We start from the raw sequence: 25,972 nt of genomic DNA, 5'->3' as shown, positions 1-25,972 counted from the left end.
TGCAGCAAGAATGAAACTAAGGAGATTATGAGGCCAATAGTGAGAGATAGTTACGGCTTAGAATAAGGTAGTAGCAATGAAGATAAAAGGAACTAGACAGATTTTAGGAACATTTTGGAAGTACAATGCAGAATTTGCTGATGGACTGGATCTAGTATGCTTGACGAAGAAAGGAATCAAGGATACTTCCTAGAATTTGAGTTTGTGCAACTAGGAAGATGGTGTCATCAACTGGGATAGGGAAGAATTTGGAGGACTTGGCAAGAATCCAGAGTTGTTTGGGATATGTTAACTTTGGGATGCTTATTAGCCATCTAAATGAGTATTTCAAGAAAACAGAACTGGGTTTCACAGGATGGATAAGGACTACTGGATTTATCAATTTGGGAGTCATCATCATGTAAATATAGTATTGCCACAAAACTGGCACCGCCACGAGACTGTCATGCAGTCTCTTTTAATCTTGATAACAATTCAAGGTAAATATTTTCTTTTTATATAGATATAATTATCTTCTTTTATATGTGAGCAACTCTGATGATCATAGTTAAACATTCTGAAAGTCAACCAGCTACTAAATGGTGAAGCCTGTATAATGTCTGATAGAGTATTTATTCTCTCCATCATACCAGGTTGTTTTATTGAGGAATTTAAATATGTGAATTTCTGAGTTGAGGATTTTTAATTTTTTGAATGGGTTTTTTTTTAATGTTTTTTATTGATTATATTGTTACAACAGTTCCAATTTTCTCCCTCTTGCTCCCCTCCACCCAGCACCCCCCTCCCCCAGCAATCCCCCCCAAGTCCATACCCCTGGTTCGTAAAAATTAACTATCCCCCCACTCTCAAATATTAGGACCCTTTGTAATCTTGTAAAGGACCATGGGCGAAGGTCTCAAGCTCCTCTAGCTGCTTCAAGCTGGACATGGTCGTCGTCCTACCTACCCTTGGGTCCAGAAAACCCTAATAAGAGTGGGGGTGTGGAGGGGAGGGTGGCCTTCCCACATGGGGAAGGATCGTGCAGACTCCAGGTCAGTTGGCTTGAATGGGTTTTTTTTAAATGTCTGTTTAAGTGTGGAGAAAATTGTGTTCATTCAGAATCTAACTCGAGTTCACAAATTCACTATTCTTTTCTGTCGTTATGCATCTCCTCTGTAGCTAATGACTTTGACAGTTCCCTTTTCTTTTTTTTACTCCCTTAGCTTGTGGGAAATTACTGTCTTCTCATATGCTGATTGCCTCTTCTCATTAGCCCTTAGCTATTGCTGATATGCAGGAATTTTGAGTCTTCTTTCCTCACTTTACCTATTCCCCCTTTACAATTTCATGTGCTCGTTGCTTCAAATACTAAATGTATGCTTATGATCTTCAATTTTTATTACTTCCACTCCAGGCATTTCTCGCCGGGTAGGTCAGAGATTCCATACCGCAATTAGCCAGGTGGGGAAGGGTGGGGAAGGAAGCTCCCCCGCGAGGTTAAGAGGAGCGAAGTGTAGTAGGGGCTGTGATGGTCTCATTCATTTTATTCAGTATTTATTCATTTACTTATAAACTATAACATATTGGCTGCTCTTACGGAGTTTCAAATCTAGAGTGGCAGGCAGGCTGATCTACGAACTGCGTTAACTAAGGGTAGGGGATGGCACAAAGACATTAATGTAACATAAAGAAGCCCTCGACCACAGGTATACATATGAAGTGCAAAGGCTGAATCCCACTTAGTCCCTCAAAGACTCTTAAAACATTTGGAGAGCGAACGCCATCAAAGAAGGAAGAAAGTTGGGGACAAATAAAGGATTCGGACAGATCGTTGCGCTGAAGGCCATGACGAGAACAAGAAATTGATTTGCGAGTGGGAAGAGAATGTACACCTGTGTGAGAAAAATGAAAAATCAGGAGAGTATATTACAATCTAGCTTTGTTATAACTCCACGTTAAAACAAACACCTGACCCTAATCAAGATCTGCGGCCACACTGGCTGCCAAGGCGATCTTAGGGTCTCAGCGCGCCGCTCGCCGCGCACCGCCCAGTTCGCCCCGCCCCCTTGCCGAATATCCCCTCCTTAGAGTCGCGTGCACGTGGGCGACGGGTCCCGCCTCCTCCGTTCTCTCCACCAATGAGAAGTGGTGTCGTAATCCACCACCATCCGGTCACAGGTCACGTGATCGCGTCTCCCCGCCCTCTCACCCAGCTGCCTCTAGGTTCTGAGAAGATGGCGAAGGTTACAGAGCTTTACGATGTCACTTGGGAAGGTAATTGCGGGTGGGGCCGGCGCGGGAAGACAAAAGTTATGGGGAGCGATGCGGGACACCTACTGTCCTCGGAGACCTGAATTCTCTGGTCTCTTCCACACTGAAGCTCTCAGCAAACGGGTGAGCTGAGGAGTAGGTTGAGGCTGACCTGATCCTTGGCCGGCCACCGACCGGTGTCTGCGGTGTCCCTCACTCACTGATCGTGTTCGTCGGTAGACCCACCTACCTCCGCGCCAGTCCCGGGGCCCTGGGCAGCTTCTGTTACGCAGCGTGAGGGCCCTGGGGCTGCTGGGCGGTGCGGAGGAGACTGAATAGGTTCCTGCCGAAGCTTCTTTGCAGCCAAGAAATGCAGGACGTGTAAGGCCCTTTCATTAAGTGCTGTGTAGTAAGGGTTACAACTTTGTGCAGAAAAGATGTGTAGAAGACCCATGAACAAATCTCCTGCATGCTACTTTACATTTCGTTCCCTCTTCAAAGCTGAGTTTCCGATTTCCTCCCCTTTTTAATTACTCCTTGTCCCACTCTTCCTTGAAACACACTTGCACACACAACACACTTCCTTCTTACTCTCTACCAGGAGTTCTTTTTCTGAAGGGGAAAAGAACTGGTTGTCTTGGGCAGGTATTCAGGGGTGACGGACTTATTTCTCCATCCTAGTTTAATGTATGGAATGTGTTCTTTAAGACTGGAAGCCGTCAAACTTTCAGGCAGTTTTTTTACCTTCTCATTTCAAAAAACTTGAGCGGAAAACATGCTTGAGAGAAGAGCCTTGAGTTTCTCTAGTGCATGAAATTTCTGTAACTGAAATTTATATACCCAACATGTAACAGTAGACTTCAACAGCTTATTTGTTCAAGGAATGCCTTCTTCCAGTGGTTAAACAATGGCCTGATACCGTGTACTGAAAGTTATGTTAACAGATGAACAAATCTCTTCCGGCGTTACAAAGCTGCAAGCACGTATGGGTAAAGGTAGAATTCTTTCACACTTGAGCCGATTTCAATGATTTAGTATTGGTTTTGTGGCCTCTAGTACACCGGTGAACCTCAGGGTTTCTTCCTGTATTGGAGAATTCCATTATATTAAACAAAAGTACAGTATGAAGTGCTTAGTGGCAGATCTTGGATTTATGAAATCAAGTCATGCACAGTCCCTACCTTCATGGATCCCTACCTGCATGGAGTTCACAGTCAAACCTGTCAATATGTATTTTTTAAAGACTTGTCAGGATATATTTCTTAAGTTGGATGGTAGATAATGTGGCTCCTATTTTTAGTGCTTTAAAAAAATGTTTTGAATATATCATGGTTTTTGTTTTAAGAAAATGCCATTTTGAAGGCATGTTCAATATAGGTCTCTTAGATGATAGTATCCAGTATATAATCTTATGGAATGAGTTAGTGTGCACCACCAGATAAGGTGATTTATACTAAGTAATTTGGAATACCCTGTGGGCATTCTGAAAAGGAGTGGTTTAATTATATTTAGAATAATAATAACTACTTCACATAATAACTTGTTCACTTTTGTTGAGGAACAAAAACAAAAGCATGTTAAAGTGCTTTTAAACTAAGTGCTACATATAAAAAGGTGCTCTGGCTCCTCCCTATGTCTCCAGCTTTGTCTTAGGCTTTTGTTGAATTCCCTGAATGTGCTGTGCTTCTCTTGTGTTAGGGCTGGACACACGGTACTAGGAGTGTTCTTCCCTAAATGCCTCACTGTTGCCCCCATTACAGTTGATCATTTCTCAGAATCCCCATCAAAGGTCATATGTTTCAGAGAGCTTCCTGTGACTACCCCACAGCCCTTCCCCATCCCTCCACCAGCATTTTAAAAAGGAAAAGAAAAACAACAAAACCAAAGAAGCAATAGAACATGGCATTGGTCCTTTAACTGTGGGGTTTCATACTCTGGAAGCACTTACCTAATTGTATTAGATTTTAAAATTTTCTCTCTCCTAGAATGAGGGGAGGGACCAGGCCTCTACTTCTAGTACGGGACAAACGAGAGGAACACAGTAGCTATTTGATGACTGAATGCATTGTTGATTGATTAATAATAAACATTAATAAACTTTTACAGAAAAGAATATAAGTAATTTTTCTAGTGTTAGAATAATTTCTTTATAGTATCTTAGACTTGGGCAGTTCAACTATCGGAAATGGTTTGCTTCTTTGTGAAGCAAGAATTTAGGCATTTCCAGAATTCTCTTTTTGGGGACTTTTAAGAAAGCAGTTTAGATTTTTCTTTCAGAGACTTATGGTAACAGGTTTTTAAAATGTAAATGGGTGGTGGGAGGACTCCCAGAGATCGCTTTTTGTTTAAAATATTTTTTTAGGAGGGAGTGTCAGTGGGATCTGTGTCCTTAAGAATTCCATTAAATAGTATCATGAATTAAAGTTGTGAACATGGTTAGTTCAAATAGAACTTTAATTCTTGTGACAGGAAAAGTGATCATATGTTTATAAGAGACCTAATAAGTTTGTCTAATATTCTCCTAGTCTCTTAGGTGCTATAGAATAAGTTGAATATATGGTTTATTCAACCATTTGAAAGTTACTAAGGTTTATTAGAGGAATTATTAGAGATTTGGAGGTGGGAAAGAGAGTTAAAAGGAAGATGTAGTCAGTTTTTCAAGAATAGTGTATTTGGGCAGGATATGGATGGGATGCCTAGTGCAATGCCTGGCATATAGTAGGTACTAAATTAATATTTATTGAAAAAATATTAAAAATAAAGGAATTTTACTTGTTGATACTGTCTCTACATTTTCTTTTTATCTAGTCTTTCAAACAACCCCAGTTTTATTTCTGTACTCTATCACATCACTCCGGTAAGGTTTCTAAGGAGACCTAATGCCAGGTCTAATGTATGTATGTATGTGTTTTGTACATCTAAACTACATTTGTCATTGCTGATCACCCCCTCTGAAAAATTCTTTCCTTCGTTTATTAATAGCATTAAGGTTTCCATTTTCTCAGACCTTTTCTTTGCTTCATTCTCTACATCTATTCACTTTTTAATTTTTGGTGTTGTCAATGCTTCTCTCCTTAGCCCTAGTGTCAGTTTATTATTGGTGGTTATTAAACTTGAGATAAATACTCCTTGCTGATACAGGCACAGGTGTTAAGCGGTCTGTAAATTCCCTGACATATAAAATTGAGTGTATGTAAATAGGTACTTATTTTTGGGAAAAGGTAATTCAAAGTTCTCATCAACCTCAAAGAGATCTAAAAAAGTTTAAATGTCTTCTTTGGGCAATAATGACATTAATTAAACATATTTGAGTACTTTGCACCAGGCACTGGTCTAGTTCTTGAGGATACAGTGCAGAACAAGACATGAGATGATGTGGGTGGGGGGTGGGGAGAGGGAAGGGAGGGAAGAGAGAGAGAGAAAGAAGGAAGGGAGGGGAGGAGGGAGAAAGAGAAGACAGGCTCTGTTGCCTCCCATAGGCAGGATTGAACCCGTAACCTTTGGGTGAATGGGACAGTGCTTCTAACCAACTGAACCACCTGGCCAGGGCTCTTCCTCTTTTGAAATAATCTGCCAGGTTGAGACTGTGGACTCATGATACAGGGATGTGGTTCGAATAAGTTCTGAAAACCAAAGTTACGGATCTGAAGGTACCATATATGTTATGTTGTGATATAATAAGGACTACCTGCTTGGTGTTTGTCCTCAGTTCCTAGCACAGAGCTCCTAAACCCTTGCAATTTCCTGAGCAGTAGGGTGATATGAACATTTTTGTTACTATATTTGTCTTAGCTCTCGGTTCGTGGCGTAAGAACTTCTAAGACCATTAGAATTTCTGGAGTGATAACCATGTCCTTTTGTACACTAGTTAGATAACCAGTGGTTGGATAGCTTCAGGATGGGTCTTTCACCAGAAAGACCAAGGCATGATTAAGGGTTTGCAATTTCAGCCTACCCCTTGACCTGGAAGGGGAGAGGGAGTTAATCACCAGTGATTCAGTCATTCCTATAGAGCAAAACCTCTATAAAACCCCCAAAACTACAGGAGTTGGAGAGCTTCCAGGTTTGTGAACACATCAAGGTGCTGGGAGGGTGGCATTCCCAAAGAGGGCATGGAAGCGCCTCTACTCTTCCCTTGCATTGGCCTGTTCCTGAGTTGTATCCTTTATAATAAACTAATAACAGCAAGGAAAGCACTTTCCTGAGTTATGTGAGCCATTCTAGCAATGAGGAAGAAGCTGGACTTTATAGCCAATTGGTCAGAAGTAGAGGTGGCTCTGGCTTGTGGTTGGTGTCTGAAGTGGGTGGGGGCAATCTGGTGGGACTGAGCCCTTCACCTGTGGGGTCTGATGCTAGCTAACTCCCTGTAGTTGGTGCCAAAATGGAATTGAATTATTGGACACCAAGTTCATGTTCAGAGACTTGGAGAATTGGTTGGTGTGGGGAAAACTCCCCTCGACACATTTGGTGTCAGAAGTGTTCTGTGGGTAGGAACAGATCTTAATTGTGTATGAAAATATGGGTTAGTTAGAGATACTCTGATTTACACAGTCAATGTAGCAGCTTTTCAGATAGTATACTGCTACATTGTTTTAATCCTACTTCCCTAATCTCATTTTAAAAGTATTTTTAGTCAGATATTCATCCCTTCATTTAAATAAAATAGCACTATTTCTGATTTCTGTTTCCTACGTGAATATATTTCATTGATTTTTTTCCCAATATTAGTTTTTTATCAGTGATAAAATGAGTGACAGTGTTGCTAATACAGTCTTCTTTAAGTAGCCGAAACTATACAAGCTATATAATTTGATGAGTTAATATAATGGGATAAAGCTTGGAGATGCGCGCGCGCGCGCGCGTGTGTGTGTTTTAAGCTGCCATTGTCTGAAAAGCATTTGTGTTTGCTAATACTTTTGCATTCTAACTTTATTTCTTGGTATCTTCATGTCAAGAACCATGTACTTTTAACCAGGCACAGGAAATATATCTCCAAGGCGGTTTTGGTTGATTTTCAGATTACAAAATATTATACAATAACAGTTTTATGAGAGATTGAGATAATTTCTAGCAAACATAAACTCTGTATTTTAGAACTTTAATAACTTTCTGTGTCGGTTTCAAGGAAATTATGTTGCAACTCACCTTTAGTATTTTTGAACCTACCAATGTTTAATTTGGTAAAAGAAAAACTTTTTTTCCATCTATATTTTAAAGGTCTTATGCTCGTCTCTTTCTCTCTCCCTTCACCCACCCTCTCTCCCTTCCCTTTTCGCTTCCCTCTTTCATTGTGTCTTTTTATTATAAAATAAAATGAAAACATAAAATCACACAGAACAAATTTACTGCTGAATTGTTTATTACAAAATGAACACCCTTGATACCACCACCCAGGTTAAGAATGAGAACTTTGCCATATCTCCTAGAAGTTCCTTCTGTGTGCCTCATCCCAGTCATAACCCCCTCTTCCCCCTCATTAGTAATCATTATCTTGATTTTTTTAGTCAATACCGGCTTGTATTTTAAAATAATTTTATTATCCAAATGTATATTCCTAGACATTATACTTTAGTCTTGCCAATTTTTATAAAATTTGATGAATTTTAAGTCTCTTTTGACCTTTCAGGTTCCCATTCTATCTCTTTATTTTCCTGAAAATTTATTTGTTGAAGAACTTGGGCCATTTTCTAACATGCAGAATTGGTCACGTTGCTTTCTTTTTTATTTCACCTGCACCTTCAAAAATCAACTTCTACTTCTTAAGCATGAAATATAAGGCCTTTTAAAAATTAATCTTACTTTCTATGCACTCATCTCCTGATCCCACTCTGTTTTTTTTTGTGTGTGATTGCCTCTCACTCGCGCCCCCAACTGGGGACCTGACGTGCAACCTAGTCATGTGCCCTGACTGGGCCACTCTGTTTTTTTAATTCTAACTACCAAGCTGAGTTCCTTCTGTGTGAAATAACCTACTTTTTTATTTGCCTGCTGAATTCTTTAACCTTTAAGATTTAGTTCAAAGTTATTTTCTGTGCAGAGTAAGAGTCAAGATGATTTGTAGGTTTCAGTAGAAGGAATTAACTGTATGTTAATTTGTTATGATTTCCTAAGACCATTTTTATAAATCCAGTTAGGGTCAGTTATCATCTTATGATGATTTTTGTTTTCTTTTATAGACTTTGAACTATAGAGACTCAGATAATGCATATAAAAGTACTGAAAATCCCATGTGCTTCTCCGGTATTTATTCTCTAGGGGCCTAATGTATTGTTTTTTTAACTCATTGGGCAACAAGTAATTAAACTTTTAAAAATCTATTCAACACCTATGTCTATAGAAGGGAGAAGGTGGTACTTCAGATGAGTATGTAACATTTTCAGAGCTAGGACTAAGAAGGCATGTATGTGATTGGTGAATTGGACAGTTAATTCTACCTTAACTATATAAAAGAAGAATCTTCTATTTACTAGAGTAGGTAGTCTTCCCCGACCCCCAGTTATTTCTATTCTTATAATCAAATGCTGTTCTTTAAAACTCCAGTTTTCTATTGTATTACATTATGCCAGGTTGTCTTCTTGACTTTTGCTGATTGCTATTGCTTTTGCCCTTACTTTACATTTTTTTATTCCTTATTGTAAATGTAATCAAAACGTTTTTTGTCCTGATTTTTTGCTGTTTATTTCCTTTGCATAGTTGTGTATCTTTATGTATTTTGTGTACTGTTGTAGTAATGTCATTAAGAAGTTTGGGATGAATAACCGTTTAGCGCTGATAGCCTAATATGATACACTGATTATTAAAATTTTATATTCTTGAGACAGTGGGTCAACTTTAGGAGCACCTTAACTTTTTGAGACTTCTATGTTTATACATTTTTCTGGGAAAATAATCCCTAGCTTTTATCAAATTCTGAACATCGTAACCTCAAAAATGTTAAGATACATAACTGCTTAAAGGGATAGCGGATCTTTGTAGTGGACTGATGCCATTCATTACTTCTAACACAGTTGTAATATCCATTATAATGCTTTTGTAGTCTTCCAAAGGATCTGTTTTTCTGTTAAATTGGTATTATGCTTTATTAACTTCGAGATACATGGACTTTTATATTAATGTGAGTTTATTTTCTTTACCAAAAAAGTTGTCTTCATTTTATCAGTTTCTTGACATTGATCAAATATATATATAATAGCAAGATTTTTGTTTTCAGAAATGAGAGATAAAATGAGAAAATGGAGAGAAGAAAACTCAAGAAATAGTGAGCAAATTGTGGAAGTTGGAGAAGAATTAATCAATGAATATGCTTCTAAGCTTGGAGATGACAGTAAGTTTTTTAATCTATTGCATTTATATTCAGCACATATCCGTTTATCATTCTTAAGTTTTTTAAAAACCATCTTTTATTATTATTTTTTCTCATGTTCATATCAATCTATTGTGATTTGTCACTTTTTAAAAAACTTCTCAGGAAGACTAATGATACTTTATTTTGAGAATGCTTTATAATTGCTGTTAGTAGTGAAGCTACCAACTAGCTATTTTTGTTTTAAAGCTCACAGGGTTGCAGTCCTGGTCTGGGCAAATGTATTTCATAAAGAATCATTTAGAACAGTACAAGTAGTAGATAATTGGAGATTTATTTTTTTTACTTGGTATTAAATATTTTACATTGCTGAAAGTATATAAGGATACTTTCTTTTCTTAATTGCTGATAGAATACAGTAAATCAATTTTCAGTTTATAAGTACTATTCTCTAAGATACTAAACAGGAAGAATTTATTATCTACTTTCCGTTGGGAGACATTTATGATAAATTTAGTTTTTTTTTTTTTTTCTCTCTATGTATCTAGTTTGGATCATATACGAACAGGTGATGATTGCAGCGTTAGACTATGGTCGGGATGAGTTGGCATTGGTAGGTATTTAAACTAATTATACTCTGTATTTAATATGCTTCATGAATTATATATAAGCAGTTAAGACTTAGTATATAGCTTATATGGAATGCTTTCTTTAGCTGGTTTTCAATGCTACTCTTAGGATTAGGTAGGACTAAGTAGGTACTTTGACCGTAGTATGTTCTTAATTTTTTAAAATAATCCTGAGAAGTAGATATTTAGTACCCTAGTTTTACTGAAGAGGTTAAATTACTTGATGAAGGTTATCCACTTACTGGGGGAATTATGCTAATTATAGGGTTTATAATAAGAAGCGGATAGTTTAAAACAAGTTTTATCTTTTGGGTTGTTGAATGACTTTCATAGTATAATATTGTTAAATACTGTTTTACAATATTGTAAACATGTACCTTAAGTTATTGTAAAATCCTGACATGTACAGAGCATGACATAGTTTTTTGAGTATTCACAGAAAGAAGTAACAGCTTGTATCTCGAGGAAAATTTTGAAAACTTTCTTTTTAATAAGCAAATGCCATTTGATAAAGTAGATCAGATTAGATATAATATTGATAAACAAAGCAGGAGATCAGATTAGTAACTTTTTTTTGTAACAGTATTTATTTTTTAATGTTTCAGAATTTCTACACAGCTTGATTGGCAAACCTAGTAGTATGAGTTTTGCATATCAAAAAAATAAATGAGCATCATTTTCAGTTCTGACTAACTTGAATATTTTTCTTAGCATTCCAAATTTTCAGCCACACAATTTGAAGCTATACCTCTATGTGCTTCTGTTACTAGTTAATAGTTTCTTCACTAGTTAAAGGCTATTTTTGCTCACTTACGCTTTAGGGCACTAGAATGGACCATTTTTATAATCCCTACTATTTCTAGCATTTCTAAGACTCTTAAAATCCCTCATATTGCTGAGAACATAGTAGGGGCTCAATAAATATTTGATTTATTTATTGAGTTGATGGATCAATTATGGATATTTGCCTAAAGGAGACTGGTACTTCATAGATATGGCATCTGTATTTTATGACAGCAAATCAGGATGTGTATACTGGCAATAAGATTAATAAATGATTTCAACAATTAAGCAAAGTGTTAATAGTAGTTGCTAAGGACTTGAGAGAACCTAAAGAAGTTAATTTTTATCTGAAGAATGCTTATGTGTAGTTAGGAAGAAAATACCAGGAACTGTTGCAAGCATATAAGGGGGTCTGATACATTATGTAAGGAATTTTTAAGGAGTAGTAGTATTTGAAGAGTTATTAGTAGACACATGATCTGCTCATTTTCACACTTATTAGTATGATTAGTGTCTGAGAACTGATTGCTTCTCTCACTAATTTCAGAGTTCTCCCTTTATCCCATTGTTCATTAGATTAATTTCATTTCATGTCATTGGATCACACTAATGAAGTTATTTAAGAAGATACGTTGAAGACTTGCATAGGCCATTTCTTGTAGTCTTTTAGTGTATGTAATGTAATTACTACTTTTCAAGTCTTCTTTACCAATTACTTTTTTAGTTTTGTCTTCAGGAATTGAGAAGACAGTTCCCTGGCAGTCACAGAGTCAAGCGACTAACTGGCATGAGATTTGAAGCCATGGAAAGGTAACTGAATCTTGTAAACAATGTGATCCCATTTTAAAATGGCAAACATGGGTCCTACCTTTATATTCTTCTGCACTTATGGCAACATCATTGATTATATAAGATCTTTTGCTGTTCAGAGTGCTTCTCAGTATAAATCCTGGCCTTTACTCCTCGTAAACAGGATTTGACATAAAAGTGTAATCCACTTAACCATCTCTGATCTTGTGAAATTGAAATTATACTTTGTAGTAAGAACTGGCTTCAATTCCTGGTTCTAGGATTTTTTAGCTTTTTCTCTAGCAAATTATTTAACTTGACGGTTTTTCATTCTACTCTTCTGTAAAGCAAGAATATTAGCAACTTCTCACGATTTTGGGGGGAATTAGTAATGACACATGTATAAGACTCCCATAGACACTCAAGCTATAAAAGCTATTATTATTTATTTATTGATTTTTATTGAGATATAATTGACACACAACATTGTATTAGTTTGAGGTGTGCAACATAATGTGATATATATATAGTGAAATGAATATAGTAAGTTTAGTTAACAATCATCACCCATAGTGATTATTGTTTTCTTGTGATGAGAACTTTTAAGATCGACTCTTAGCAGCTTTCAAATATACCACACAATATTGTTAACTATAGTAACCATGCTGTACATTATAGTCCCAGGATTTAATTATTTTATAACTGGAAGTTTGTACCTTTTCACCATTTTCACTCATTTTTCACACCCACTACCCCTGCCTCTGGCAACCACCAATCTGTTTTCTGTATGTGTGAGTTTAGGTTCTTTTTGATTTCATATATAAGTGAGATCATATAGTATTTATCTTTCTGTTTGACTTATTATACTTAGCATAATGTCCTTAAGGATTATCCATGTCATAAATGGCAGAATTTCCTTAATTTTTTTGGATGAATAATATCACATTGTATATATGTCACAAATTCATTCACCTCTCAGTGGACACTTAAGTTGTTCCATGTCTTGTCTATTGTAAATAATGCTTTTATGACACGGGGTGCTTATATCTTTTCAAGATAGTACTTTTGCTTCCTTCAGATAAATACCCAGAAGTGGAAATGCTAGATTAAATGGTAGTTCTATTTTTAACTTTTTAAGGAACTTCCATACTGCTTCCCATAGTTGTACCAATTTACCTTCCTGTGAACAGTGCATAAGGATTCCTTTTTCTCCACATTCTTGCCAACACTTATGTCTTGTCTTTTTGGTAATTGCCATTCCAACATGTGTAAGGTGATACCTCATTGTAGTTTTGATTTGCATTTTCCTGATTATCATTGATATTGAGCATCTTTTCATGAATCTGTTGTTCTTTTCTCTGTCTTCTTTGGAAAAATGTTCAGTTCCTCTGCTCATTTTTCACTGGGATTGTTTTTTACTATTGAGTTATATGAATTCTTTATATATTTTGGATATTAACTCCTTATTAGGTTAATAAATTAATTTCTATTTTCTTTTGTAGCTTGCCCCTCTTCATTTTGTTGATGTTTTCCTTTGCTGTATAGAAGGTTTTTAGTTTGATGTACTTTCACTCGTTATTTTTGCTTTTGTCACCTTTGCTTTTGGGGTTAAATCCAAAAAATCGTCACTAAGACCAACGTCAGCTTACTCCCCTATACTTTCTTCTAGGAGTTTTATGTTTTCAGGTCTTATATTCAGGTCTTTAATCCATTTTGAGTAGATTTTTGTGTACGGTATAAGATAGTGATCTGGTTTCATTTTTTTACATGTAGCTGTCCAGCTTTTCAACAGTTTCTTAAAAAGACTGTTTTCCCTTCATTGTGTATTTTAGTTTGTTTGTTGTAAATGAATTAATCATATATGTGTGGGTTTATTTCTGGGCCCTCCGTTCTATTGCATTGATCTATGTGTCTGTTTTTATGCCAATTCCATACTGTTTTGATTACTACAGCTTTGTAATATTCTTTGAAATCAGGAGGCATGATACCTTCAGCTTTGTTCTTTTTCCTCAAGATTGCTTTGGCTGTTAGGGGTCTTGTGTTGTTCTGTATGGATTTTGGGGTTGTTTATTCTATTTCTGTGAAAAATGCCATTGGAATTTTTAGAAGGATTTCACTGACTCTGTAGGTTGCTTTGGGTAGTATATGAATTTTACCAACATTGTTCTTCCAAGTCATGGGCCCAGGATGCCTGTCAATTTATTTGTCTTTAATTTTTTTCATCAGTGTCATAGTTTTACTGTGCAAGGTTTTACCTCTTTGATTAAATTTGTTCATAGGTATTTTATTCTTTTTGATGCAGTTGTAACTGGGATTGTTTTCTTAATTTCATTTTCTGATAAATCATCATTAGTATTTTATAGTGATTTTCAGCTGGGGTACTGTGGCACATTGGTGTGTTGCAAGAATTTTTAAAACATGCAGGACCTGACTATTACTAACTAGTGAGCGTCACTGACTTCTTATCCTTTAGATTGTAAAAAAAAAAGAAAAAATTCACAACAGCTAACACAATAGCTGTCTGGTGTGACTAAGTCAAAATTATACCTAATTTTTTTTTTTTTTTTTTTTTGTCAGATAGGCAAAAAATACATTTCTTGGTGTGTCACAGAATTTTAGTAGTTTACGTGTGCCATAAGATAAAAAAAAAAGTGTATTGAAACAGCTGATTTTGTATCCTGTAACTTTACTGAATTTGTTTATTATTTCTAACATTTTTGGTGGATTGGTGTGCTGTAGTAAGCTGTGATTATCTGTGTTCACCTGACCTCTAATTTTGGGGGCAGCAGTTTGCCCTGTGACTTTTAATTCTCTGATGGACCTAAGAGTTGTTGGTTTGTTCACTTTTGTTTTCTTGAGAGGATGGGAGTGATAACTTCTAAGGTCTTTATGTGCTGTTTATTCCAGGAACCAGAAATCTTGAGCATTTTTTCATAAAGTTATCGACCATTTCTTTATTTTCTTTGGAGAAATGCGTGTTCATATTCTTTGTTTTTAAATTAGGTTGCCTTTTTATTATTTAGTTGTAAGAGATATTTATACGTAGCGTAGATACAAGGTCCTTATCAAATATATGATTTGCAAATGTTTTCTGTCATTCTTTTCATTTGCCTAATGCTGTGATTGTCAACCTTTTTCATCTTGTGACACACATAAACTGATTATTAAAATTATGCAGCACATCCCAAAATATACTTCTCGCCAATCTGACCAAAAAAAAAATAAAAAATAGATATAATATTGATTCATTCACACTGAACGGCTATTGTTGTGTGGGCCGTTATCATTTTTTGGTTTGACATCTAAAGGAAAAGAGGTCAGTGCCCCTGTTTAAATAGTCATGTATTACAGGTTTTAAAAATTTTTGTGGCACAACAGTTGAAAATCACTCGCTTAATGATGTCCTTTGATTATAAATTTTTTTGATAAATTTATGAAGTCTATTTTATTTTATTTTTCTTCTGGTGTCATTCTAGAAACCATTGTTTCATCCAAGGTCATAAAGATTACACCTATTTTTTTTTCTGAGAGTTTTATAATTTTAGTTTTTACTTTTAGGTTTTGACACATTTTAATTTAGTATTTTTTATGGTATGAAGTAGGTCATTCTTCATTCTTTTTCATGTGAATAACCTGTTGTCCCGTCGCCATTTACTGAAAAGACTGCTTTCCATATTCATTTTGGCACCCTTGTTGGAAATCAGTTAAATGTAAATGTGAGGGTTGACTTCCTGGCTTTTAGTTCTATTCCATTGATCTATATGTTTATCATATACTACACCATATTGATTCTACACTGTATTGATTTTGTGGCTTTGTATTAAGTTCTCAAATTGGACATTGTGAGCCCTTTAGCTTTGTTCTCTCTCTCTCTTTTTTTTTTTTTATTTTCCCCAAGATTATTTTGTCTATTTTCAGTCCTTTGCTTTTACACATGAGTTTTAGGCTCAGCTTATTCTCACCTTTTTAGCATGGTGTTTCAGGTAAGACATTTAACTTGTACCTCTATTGCAGTAGTTTTTTTCAAGTTGGATTATTGATATAATTGTTCTCAACCCATTCACTCCTGGGCTTTTATGTTTGTGTGTGTGTACATTTTAATCTCTTTCAATCCTCTCTAAGCAAAGGGCATAGATAAAGAAAAGTAAATAAAATAAAATAGTATTAGCTTAGGTTAGCAGAAACTAATTTTGAATCAGAGGACAGAATGGAAGAAATTTGAAGGGATTGCTCCTGAATCACATGTTTCACTCTATTATCACTTTGTTTTATCTCAAGTAGTATGAATTCCTAGACCATTCTTAAAGCATGAATAGCAGAACACATTCCATAGCCCAAGATGAATGATTATAAAACTTATGTTGTAAGGGTTTGAGAAATACTAGTTTCCAAAGCACACATTTTAATATTTACTATCCCTCTACCCCTTTCCAAGCATACAAAATATTGATATGGTAGCAATAATTTATTCTTAAGTATTAATTCAGGGTTCTAAGAAACCTAGTCAACTTTAATTTTTTTCCCTTTTTTTTCAATGCTTAATTGTCTTTAATGGTTTTTTTCTTTATTGTTTTTCTGTTATAGTTGTTCTAACTTTAATTTCTTTAAGCCTTATTCTATTATTGAAACTCATATCACCATTTTACTTAGTAAAATTTTATCTGAAAGAGTGGCCGTTGTATGTGTCTTTGTCAAATAGGGTCATCAATCATTGATTCTCTTACATGATCGTGTATGTTAGCATCTGTGGAATCTTAAGAAATATGTAGTTGCTGTCCCCATTTGAGAAATCTGTCTTTTGGGGGTCTAATCCAGATTTTCTTTAAAAAGCCCTATAGGTGAAAAGACAGGTAGGTATTAGAACATTGTTGCCTAAAGGTAAATTTTTCTGGACCTTCAGTGTATTGGGATTCTCTATAGAAACAAAATCAATAAAATTTAGAACCAAGTACACACACACGTGTGTGTGCACACTCATACACATATACATACATACACACACACACACACACGGAACTATACATATACATGGAGATTTATTATGAGGAATTGGCTCACACAATTTTGAAGGCTTTGAAGTTCTAGGATCTGCCGTCTGCAAGCAAGAGACCCAGCTAATCTGGTGCTATAATTCAGTCTGAGTCCAAGTCTGGAGGCTGAGGACTAAGGGAGCCAATAGTATAATTTGTAGTCTGAGGATAGGGGGAGATGAGATAAGATGTTCCAGCTCAGAAGTGAGGCAGTAAAATAGGGTTGAATTCCTCCTTTCTCCACTTTGTTCTATTCAGTCCCTCAAGGGATTGGCTGATGGCCACCCACATTGGGGAAGCAGTCTGTTTTACTGAGTCTGTGGATTCAAATGCTAATCTTCTCCTGAGACATCCTCAGACATACCCAGAAACAATATTTAATCTGGGTACCCCGTGGTCAGTCAAGTTGACACATACAATTAACTATCACACTCAGTTTTTACATAAATGTTCAAATATAAAACTAGGTATTAGTTCCTTATGTGTAGTCTTTGTACAGCTGTGAGAATGGTTTCATACTTTGTGTCATTTTTTATCTTTCCCAGAGGTATTATAGTTGGAAAAGATTCCCAAGTGATTTTCATGTAATACCTTGTGAGAATCCCTGCTCTATAGCATTGATTTTGCCCTTGTTTTGTATGCTTTACTGTTTTTGTTTTATTATTATTTAATAATTTTTCTTTTTTTCCATTAGTTGTAGATTTTTTATGAGGTTTGCATACTGGAGTGTTATATTACCATGTATTTGATGTCCAAACTATTTTTTTTTGTTTATTTGAACTACCAATGAGTCTGATTGACTTAGTGTGCAGGGATGTGGTTTGCCCTTCAAGTAGTATGGACACATTTACAAATTAAGTCTGCTTTTTTTTTTCAGTAACCTGCTACAGTTAAAGTATTCTTACCTGTTAGCATGATCTTAATTATAAATATAAGCTTAGGCACTAAAATTTTGGTGCCAGTGTATAGTTAAGAGATAGGTCACATGATGACACAGAGTATTCATATTTGTCATCGAGAGAGAGAGCTTTAAGAGAATTAAATTTCCCATAAAGAACTTATGAAGAGATCCCAAGACTATATTTGTTATTCCTAGTTTTAGAAACACTGCTATAAAAGTTTTTAAACATTTTTTTTTTTGCTTTCTTTAAAAATCTGTATTCAGAAGTGGAGAAATCAGTAGGAAGGGAGTTGAGTGTTATGAATATTGTTAGGAATTTCAGACTCAGCTATTGCATCTTACTCAAGATTATCATATATAAGAGTATATATTCAAGTAAAATTCTCTATGTGATTCCTAATGTATCCCTTCTTTGGTTCTCTATCCCGTAATGTTAATTTTGGCTTCTTAGTTATATGCTGTCATATTTGACTATTTTTTCATCTGATAAACTTGTTAACTGTTTCCCTTGTGAGATTTTATCCCAGCAAAAAGTATTATGTATGCATACTTAATAGGGGCTTAATGGACTAAACCAGGTCAACTAAGAAAAGCTATTATAAATATTCATTAAAGGAGAATTGATACATAGGTCATTTCCTTATGAATATATTTGTTAAAGTAAATCTTTATCTTATTGGCTGTAATTCTGGATATATATAGGACCACAAAGATATCTCTTTGTGCTGTTAGTTTTTACCTTTATATTTAGGCCAAATTGAATCAGTGTGTTTTTGAAGTAAGTTTTTCTAGAAGTACTTTATACATTACTTTTTTCCATTAACAAAAAAAGACACATAGCAAACTTACTATTATGTGAATATTGGAAATAACTTGGATAACAATTGTTAATACATTTAAAGCACTGCAGTATAATTTTTTTTTTTTGTATTTAGTATTTGTCACTAAATTTTAAGGTCATGATTCTCTTAATGTTTCTTTTTCCTTTTAAATAGATATGATGATGCAATACAGCTATATGATCGAATTCTACATGAAGATCCAACTAACACTGTAAGTTAGCTGATTGTCCTAAAGATCATCTAGTTTATTTCAAAAGGCAAAATTAATTCATTTTGGAAATAATGGAAAACTACATTTGGAACCATGTTTTATCTTCTTATTTTAAATATTTCATGATGGGCCATTAAAAAAAATAGGTTTAAAACTCTTCAGTAAAACTTTTTATGAGATATCTTACCTGAAAGAAGCTAATGGAAATTTAGAAAGAAAGAATTTTACGTGCTTGTGAAAAAGCCCAGCAGAGCTCAGTGTTTTTGTAATATTTTTTTGAAGTTTATGAAATAGTAACTTGTCTTGTTTGTGTAGTTACCTTTTAGTTGTCTTAACAAAAAATGAAAGAAGTCATCTCAGTAATTAGTATATGGAATTAATGAAGGTGTTTTGTTTTAGATTTGCTTTTCCTGACTTATACCTGAATAAGAATGAATGTATCATATATATACATATATTTAAAATATATGTATATATATAATTTATCCTGATTTTAAACAAATTTTATGTTAGTTTTAAACTAATTCTATATTAGTTTATTGGTCAAAATATTTGTTCCAAATATTGTTGAGAGCATTTTAGTTTACTGTTGGTATAATGGCTTCTCTCAGATTTACCTGTTACTGAGTGAAAAGTTAAAGAGAGACTTTAGATAACGTATCAGGCATTTTTAATGTTTTATGTTACTGTATCCATGTATACATATGCCTGCTAAAAGAAAAATATTTTTAGATACTTAAAACAGTTTGAGCCTATATTGTCCTTCATAAAAGGAAAAATTCATAGAACATATACAAAAACATGGTTTTCTCTTATTTGGCAGTCTCATTAAAACACACATTTTTAAAAAGTCATATAATATATGATTGTGGATTATAAGATGCAAAAATGTTTAATAATTGAATATCAGTAACTTGATTCACTTTAAATAAATTATGCTAAATTGCAATTTCTAGATATTAAACATGCCATTGATTTGTGATAAATCTATGATCTCTTCTTGCCCCTTTTGATACTCTATAGCAATACTTTATATTGCTTAAAAGATAGTTTTTTTCATTGAGATATAATTGACCAGTACATTGTGTAAGTTTTAAGTTATAAAACATAGTGATTTGACATAAGTATATGTTTTGAAATGTTTTATATTTGTGTTTTTAATAGTATCTCACCCCAGGGAAATTTCTTAGGTTTTATTTTTTGGTAGATACTTGAATGGCAAGGATTCATTATTTTGTGGATTCTAAGAATATAGAAAATTCCACGAAAAGTTTTGGCAGACTCACTAGCCTACCTGTTACACACACACACACACACACACACACACACACACACACACACGAAACAGCTCCTATTAATTTTGTCTACATGTTACCAAGGGAAAAAGAAAAGTTAAAATTGGAAGTTTTGAGTAACTTTCTAATCTTAACTATCCTATTAGCTTGCCATCTATCTTAATAAAATAATCCCTTATAAAAAGCACTTTTTTTCTGAAGATTTTTCTAATGCACTTATTTCAAATATAAGACTTACCACCGTTTTAAAGGTCTTTATTTTTTTTTACTCAACCACACAGGGTGGGGGAAAAAGGTTTGCAGTTGTAATACTAATAAATAATACAATAATTAATAAATAACAATACAAGAATAAACTCTGTGTTTCATGTACTCTCAACTGTAAACCTACTTTTGTGCCACCCTGTATATTAAAAAAATGAAGTCAAGTTTCTGGAAAATGTTTGGATTTCATGTATTTTTCTCTTACTAGGTTAAAAATTAATAGCTTATAATTTATTTTCTTGGAATTAGGAGTCAGACATTTTACTTTTGTGTCAGTTTAAGTTGAGGATATTTTTAATAAATTATTTTACTTTTTCAGATCTAAAATAATATGTAGTTAAATATTGTTCTGTTTCTGTAGTACTTTCCATGCGTTATGGCTTTAAGACTGGTTAAAAGAGAAATCCAAATGGTTCCCCTCATAGACTATGTAGATGGTAGTAACCAAATACCTTAGTTGTTAGGTAAACATTTTAGAGCAAGGTAACTAAATTCAGCTTTGTTAAATGTATTATTCTTTTATCAAATCAATGTTTATACTACATGCCCATTACATCCTCTGGGCATTCTGTCCGGTACCCTAGGAACCATGGCATTTTTCAGTTTGATTGGTAGGAAAAGGCACTGTTCCCAGCCTGTGTGAGCTCTGGGCACTTTGCCCCCGAAACCTTTCTGATAGTTCTTTCCTTGGCCTTGGATAGTTTCCTCACACATATGCACTGATCAGTACAAAGCTCATTACTCCTCAAGGGGAAGCTCCAGAGTCCTTACTCCTATTTTTTTCTTCAGTACTCTGCCCTATGAATGCCAACCTCTTTGATCTCCTAGACTCTCAGCTCCTTCTCCTGAACTCAGAGTCAGCTGGGCTCACCCGGGTTTTCTCTCTTCCTGCACAGTACCTTAAGGCAGTGAGCCAGGGCGATAAAAATAGGGCTCCACTTCATTTGTTTCCTGCCTCTCAGGGATTGCTGTCCTCTGCTGCCTGTTGTCCTGTGGTTTACAAATGGTTTAGTCATATATTTAGTTCAATTCTTTGGTTGTTTCAGGCAAGAGGATAACTAGTCGCTGTTACACCATCTCGGGCAGAAATGAATTCCTGCTTTATGTTCATTTGAATGATCATGATTAATAAAGATGGTTCTTACGTCAGAATTGGTGTTATTTTTCTCAAAACCCAGAAAGCGCTGTTTAGTATGTAACTTAATAATGTTTTATTGCCTGTATGATAGTAATTGTCATGTAGGGTTTTGTTGTTTTATTTAATCAGCTGTCATATAATTTCATTAGAAAGACTGGCTTTGCGTAGTTGGATAGTTACCTTTTAAAAGTTTGTTTTAAACTTCAGAATATAAGGAGATAAAATGCTATATCTTAGGTTTTTCATGATTAAGCACTATATTGCTCCTACAATAGAGATTTTGGGGCATGTTTCCTAAATTGATAACTAAAGCCTTATATTTAAATTTTTTTCTTGTACCTCACTGAAGTGTTAGGTGAAAAACACTTAGTTTTTAAAATAGGCTATTACAAATTTAATATTGAATTTGTTTGCTTTACATTCTAAAATTATGACATTCTACCTATGAATATACATAATTCAAAATAATAGAAACACATTATTTAATCGCAATATTTCATATTCTTTCAAAAAGTTTTATAGGGGGATCCAGGATGGGAATAAAAAATTTCAGATCTTCTAGTTCTGCCTCTTTTGATGCATTTAGGTTGTTAAAACTCTTATTTTCCATCATTTATAGAAGAATTGTTTTTAATGGCGTTTAAAACAAAGATTAATTATCCTTGTTACACTACAGCAGTGCTTGACAAAGTAATCTACAGAGTGCTGCTGACCTAAAAATATTGGTGTGTGTTCAATAGTAGAGGAATGGTTCTGTTGTCAAATCACTGAGAAAATGAGGTAAACAACATTAGACAGGTGTTTTTAGTACCATTCTACACGAAACTCATGTTGGGCATAATGGTGTCCATTACAGTGTTCATACCACACCTCTTACTATGACTGTAGAAGTATTAGTCGCTATTCTTGTTTTTATTTTGACATTGTCTGAATTGTGATAGTTGAATGCAATATTTTAAATACGTTTCACTGTATCTGTATAATTATTTCATCTCAACTGGTGCAAACCTGTAAGGTTTGGGGCCAGATATTAATATCAAATAAGTAAGCCTGTGCCAGTTTTCTAAAGATTTCATCGGCAGAGTTTTAGGCAAGGCTTAAAACACAAAGGTTAAGCAAAAACCAACAGTAAAATGAAGGAAGATAGCATTCATTTAATACCATTATATTCTAAGTACAGTGGTACCTCAGCTAACGAAAACAATTCATCTGCAATCACATTTGTTAGCCGAAATTTTCGTTAACTGAGATGTGATTTCCTGTAGGTTTCTACAGAAAATCATTTAATTCGTTCTGGATGCTGCCCACTATTTAAAGATAAGTTTTATAAAATAGTAAAAAGCACACTATAAAAGGACAAAAGCTCACCAAAGGTTGAGATGAACAGCTACCCAAATGGATGGAGAATGGAAAGAATGAAAAACTGACTGTCTTTACACCATTATAGCACATCGTCATCCAATCCAAAGCAGTTTATGTTATCAGGCGTCTGACTTCTCACTGTCTCCAACATAAACAACCCAGTCGGGTCGGTGGGTCTCCCCTATGTGATGTGGTCAGCTCATTTCTTTGTCACACACATACAGACGGAAAAGATAAGCTCCTGGAATGGCCCGACTGTTCATGTTTGCTGCTTTATGTTAGTGCGCGCATCCACTAAAACATTCGTTAGCCGAGTCAGAAAACAGCAAAAAAAATCTATGTTAGCTGAAAAATTCATTAGCAGGGTCACTCCTTAGCTGAGGTATCACTGTATTGTGTTATTTGCTTTACATTGATACATATTTTGCCCTTGGTTAGAAAGCTAGTAGGAGGCCCTTGTTGGGATTCAGTCTTCCTTCCTCCCCCTCCCCCTCCCCCTCCCTCTCCTCTCCCTCCCTCCCCCCTCCCCCCTCCCTCTTTGCCCCTCCCTCCCCCTCCCTCTCTCCCTCCTTCCCTCCTTCCTTCCTTCCTTCCTTCCTTCCTTCCTTCCTTCCTTCCTTCCTTCCTTCCTTCCTTCCTTTCCTTCCTTCCTTCTTCCCAAAACCTGGACTCCGTGCTCTATATATGGCCTGTGGAAGAAGTATCATGAAAAATGGAAGGAATAAACAATTAAATATGATTCAAATAATGTTGGGTTTGGTGAAGTTAAATATTATATGTCCAAAGTAAATTAGTTTCTTAATTATATGTTCATTTATTCCTCACCTGTTTTCGAAATAACTTCAAATAATGCTTTCATTTTAAGTCTTAATATTTTTCTTTTCCAAAGGGTTTAAGATGGAGATACTTTTAGAACTTTTGCTTTCTTTATGAATTCTTGAGACTTTCTAAATTTTACATATATTATGGTGCTTTCATTGTTTTACATAGTGGAATTACTCACGTATATTTGGGTGCCTACTGTGTGACAGGTATTGTATTAGCCCTTTGGTATGAGCAGAATATTTGAGGATATATGTTTTTAACATGTAGATCATTTTTTGTTACTAAAATATTGTTATCACTATTACTGTAAATATTGCTATTGGTCTTAGTGGGGAGTTTCTTGATTCTCTCTGGTTTTTTTCTCTCCCACTTCTTCAGAATAAAACCCCCACCTTTCTTACTCCATGACAGGTAGCTCCATTAGTCTAAAGAGGATCCATTCATTTTACTTCCATTGTTTGCATCTGGTGGAGTATGTGTTATATTTAAAAAATGGTTATAATTAATAAGTTTAACCTGGCCCTAGTGTGTTTTATTATTTAGCCTTCTGCATTGAATAAAATAAACAGAGGTGGAGGAGCTGTAAATTTAATACTTCATATAGTTTCCAACTCCAGTCCCTGACTCTTCGCTCCAGCCTCAAATGTATAGTCTTGATTACACACTATGCTTTGCTCCAGTGTTCCTCCTGTTAATCAGTGTCCTTAACACAGTTTCCTTGTTTGCTTTCTTAATGTCTGCTTGCCCTTTCTATTTCAGTTCAGGTATCACATCTGGGGCACTTTTTGCTTCCTGACTTTCTTCCTCTTCCACTCTGCTACAACCTATACGTGTTAGGATCTACTCCATGTTGCCATAGCTGCCTAGATATCTCTTATCATTGTTTTTTATTATTTGATGTGTTTTTCTCTTTATATTATCATTGTCCAGCATACTAACTATCAAATAGTAGATGCTCAGTGTATATTTGGTGAACGCATAAATACATATCATTGATTTTTTATATTTATCATTTAAAAAACTTTAAAATGCAAGTTTAAATGTTTTGTTTATTTTTAAATATGCCTTTCAGGGCCTACATTATTCATTTGAAAGACTCATAGATAGATTGTTCTCTTAAAATTGTGAAAAAGTTATCAGAAGCCATATTTGTATAATGACATTCAAGAGGCCATGGTGAGATTTTTTTTCCTAATCTTCACTTTCCCTCTGTCTCTTAAGATACAGATCTTATGAATGAGCTAGAGTAAAGGACTTTAGGCTGAATAAAGATTAGAATTCCCTGCTGGCTTGTAATTATCAGAATCTGGATAGTTATTTATTTGAATGAAATGATGCATACATTGTGTACATCAAAAGTAAAGCATATGTGATTGTTAGAGGAATGTTTGAATTCCCCAGTGGGATGTCATGGGGTATGTTTATAAACTCCCACTAAGCAGTGGTTGTACAATGGAGTTTCACTGGCATTGAGATAATAATTTGCACAGTCAGATTACCTTCTTTAAGAAAACCCAGGGAATCATAAGTACCTAATCCTTTATTAATGTCAACCCTAGGCTGCAAGAAAGCGTAAGATTGCCATTCGAAAAGCCCAGGGAAAAAATGTGGAGGCCATTCGGGAGCTGAATGAATATCTGGAACAGTGAGTGTCTTACAAGAGGATTGTGTTTTGTTTTTTTGAGAAATCTTTTTTAATTAAAATGGAATTTGCATTTGATTTTCCTTTCTGCCTACATGCCTCTTACTTACTGAATATCTACACACTTACTTATTTTCCTTTTCCCTCACTAGATTTGTTGGAGACCAAGAAGCCTGGCATGAACTTGCAGAACTTTATATCAATGAACATGAGTAAGTTGTTAAGCACACATAAAATTTTATTAGGAATGCAGTTTTCATCACTGTATAAGTTAGTGAAACCTAGTGCTTTCTGAAGGATTGGTGAGAAGGTATGAATTGTGTGTCATTTTAAATGAACAAAATAAATAATTAAATGAAAAAATAACAAATCAGCGATTTATTGGTTATAATATGTGAATTACTTTAGGTCATTTGTGTTTTCTAAATTATTTTTGGGAAATTAAATTTTTCTTTCAAATATATAAGATTTTCTTCGGAATTAGAAAGGCCTGCATTTGCTGAGTTAAGGTTATTTCAGTGAATCAAAATTGTGAATTTTTAGAGTTTAAATTGTTCTTATAATACAAAGAGTATTCTGCTCCCTGCTGTTTAAAAATTCTGTCAATTGTATGCATTTATTAGCCTTAGTACTAAGAGAATCAACTCTTCCAAAATAGGAGCATTCTGTTGCCTGGGTAAAAAACCAAGAATAATCAAGAATGTTGAATGCTGTAGGAACTGGCTTATT

The 25,972-nt window shown here is 34.8% G+C and overlaps 1 protein-coding gene across 1 annotated transcript in view; it reads left to right on the top strand.

Moving 5' to 3' along the window:
* Window positions 1-2,169: 2,169 nt before the first annotated feature.
* EMC2 (ER membrane protein complex subunit 2) overlaps window positions 2,170-25,972 on the top strand; it is a 44,454-nt gene continuing 20,651 nt past the window's right edge. Inside the window, exons 1-7 of the mRNA XM_090282760.1 lie at window positions 2,170-2,253; window positions 9,440-9,553; window positions 10,081-10,145; window positions 11,669-11,754; window positions 18,660-18,717; window positions 25,161-25,246; window positions 25,396-25,455. Coding sequence (XP_090138886.1) covers window positions 2,214-2,253; window positions 9,440-9,553; window positions 10,081-10,145; window positions 11,669-11,754; window positions 18,660-18,717; window positions 25,161-25,246; window positions 25,396-25,455 — 509 coding nt within the window. The 5' untranslated portion in view covers window positions 2,170-2,213. The remainder of the gene's footprint in view (window positions 2,254-9,439; window positions 9,554-10,080; window positions 10,146-11,668; window positions 11,755-18,659; window positions 18,718-25,160; window positions 25,247-25,395; window positions 25,456-25,972) is intronic.

Source organism: Furipterus horrens, unplaced genomic scaffold, assembly GCF_987537825.1.
Source record: "Furipterus horrens unplaced genomic scaffold, mFurHor1.1.pri manual_scaffold_7, whole genome shotgun sequence".
Taxonomy (NCBI): domain Eukaryota; kingdom Metazoa; phylum Chordata; class Mammalia; order Chiroptera; family Furipteridae; genus Furipterus; species Furipterus horrens.
The sequence above is the reverse complement of the archived record's forward strand: the minus strand, read 5'-3'. Positions and strand labels throughout refer to the sequence as shown.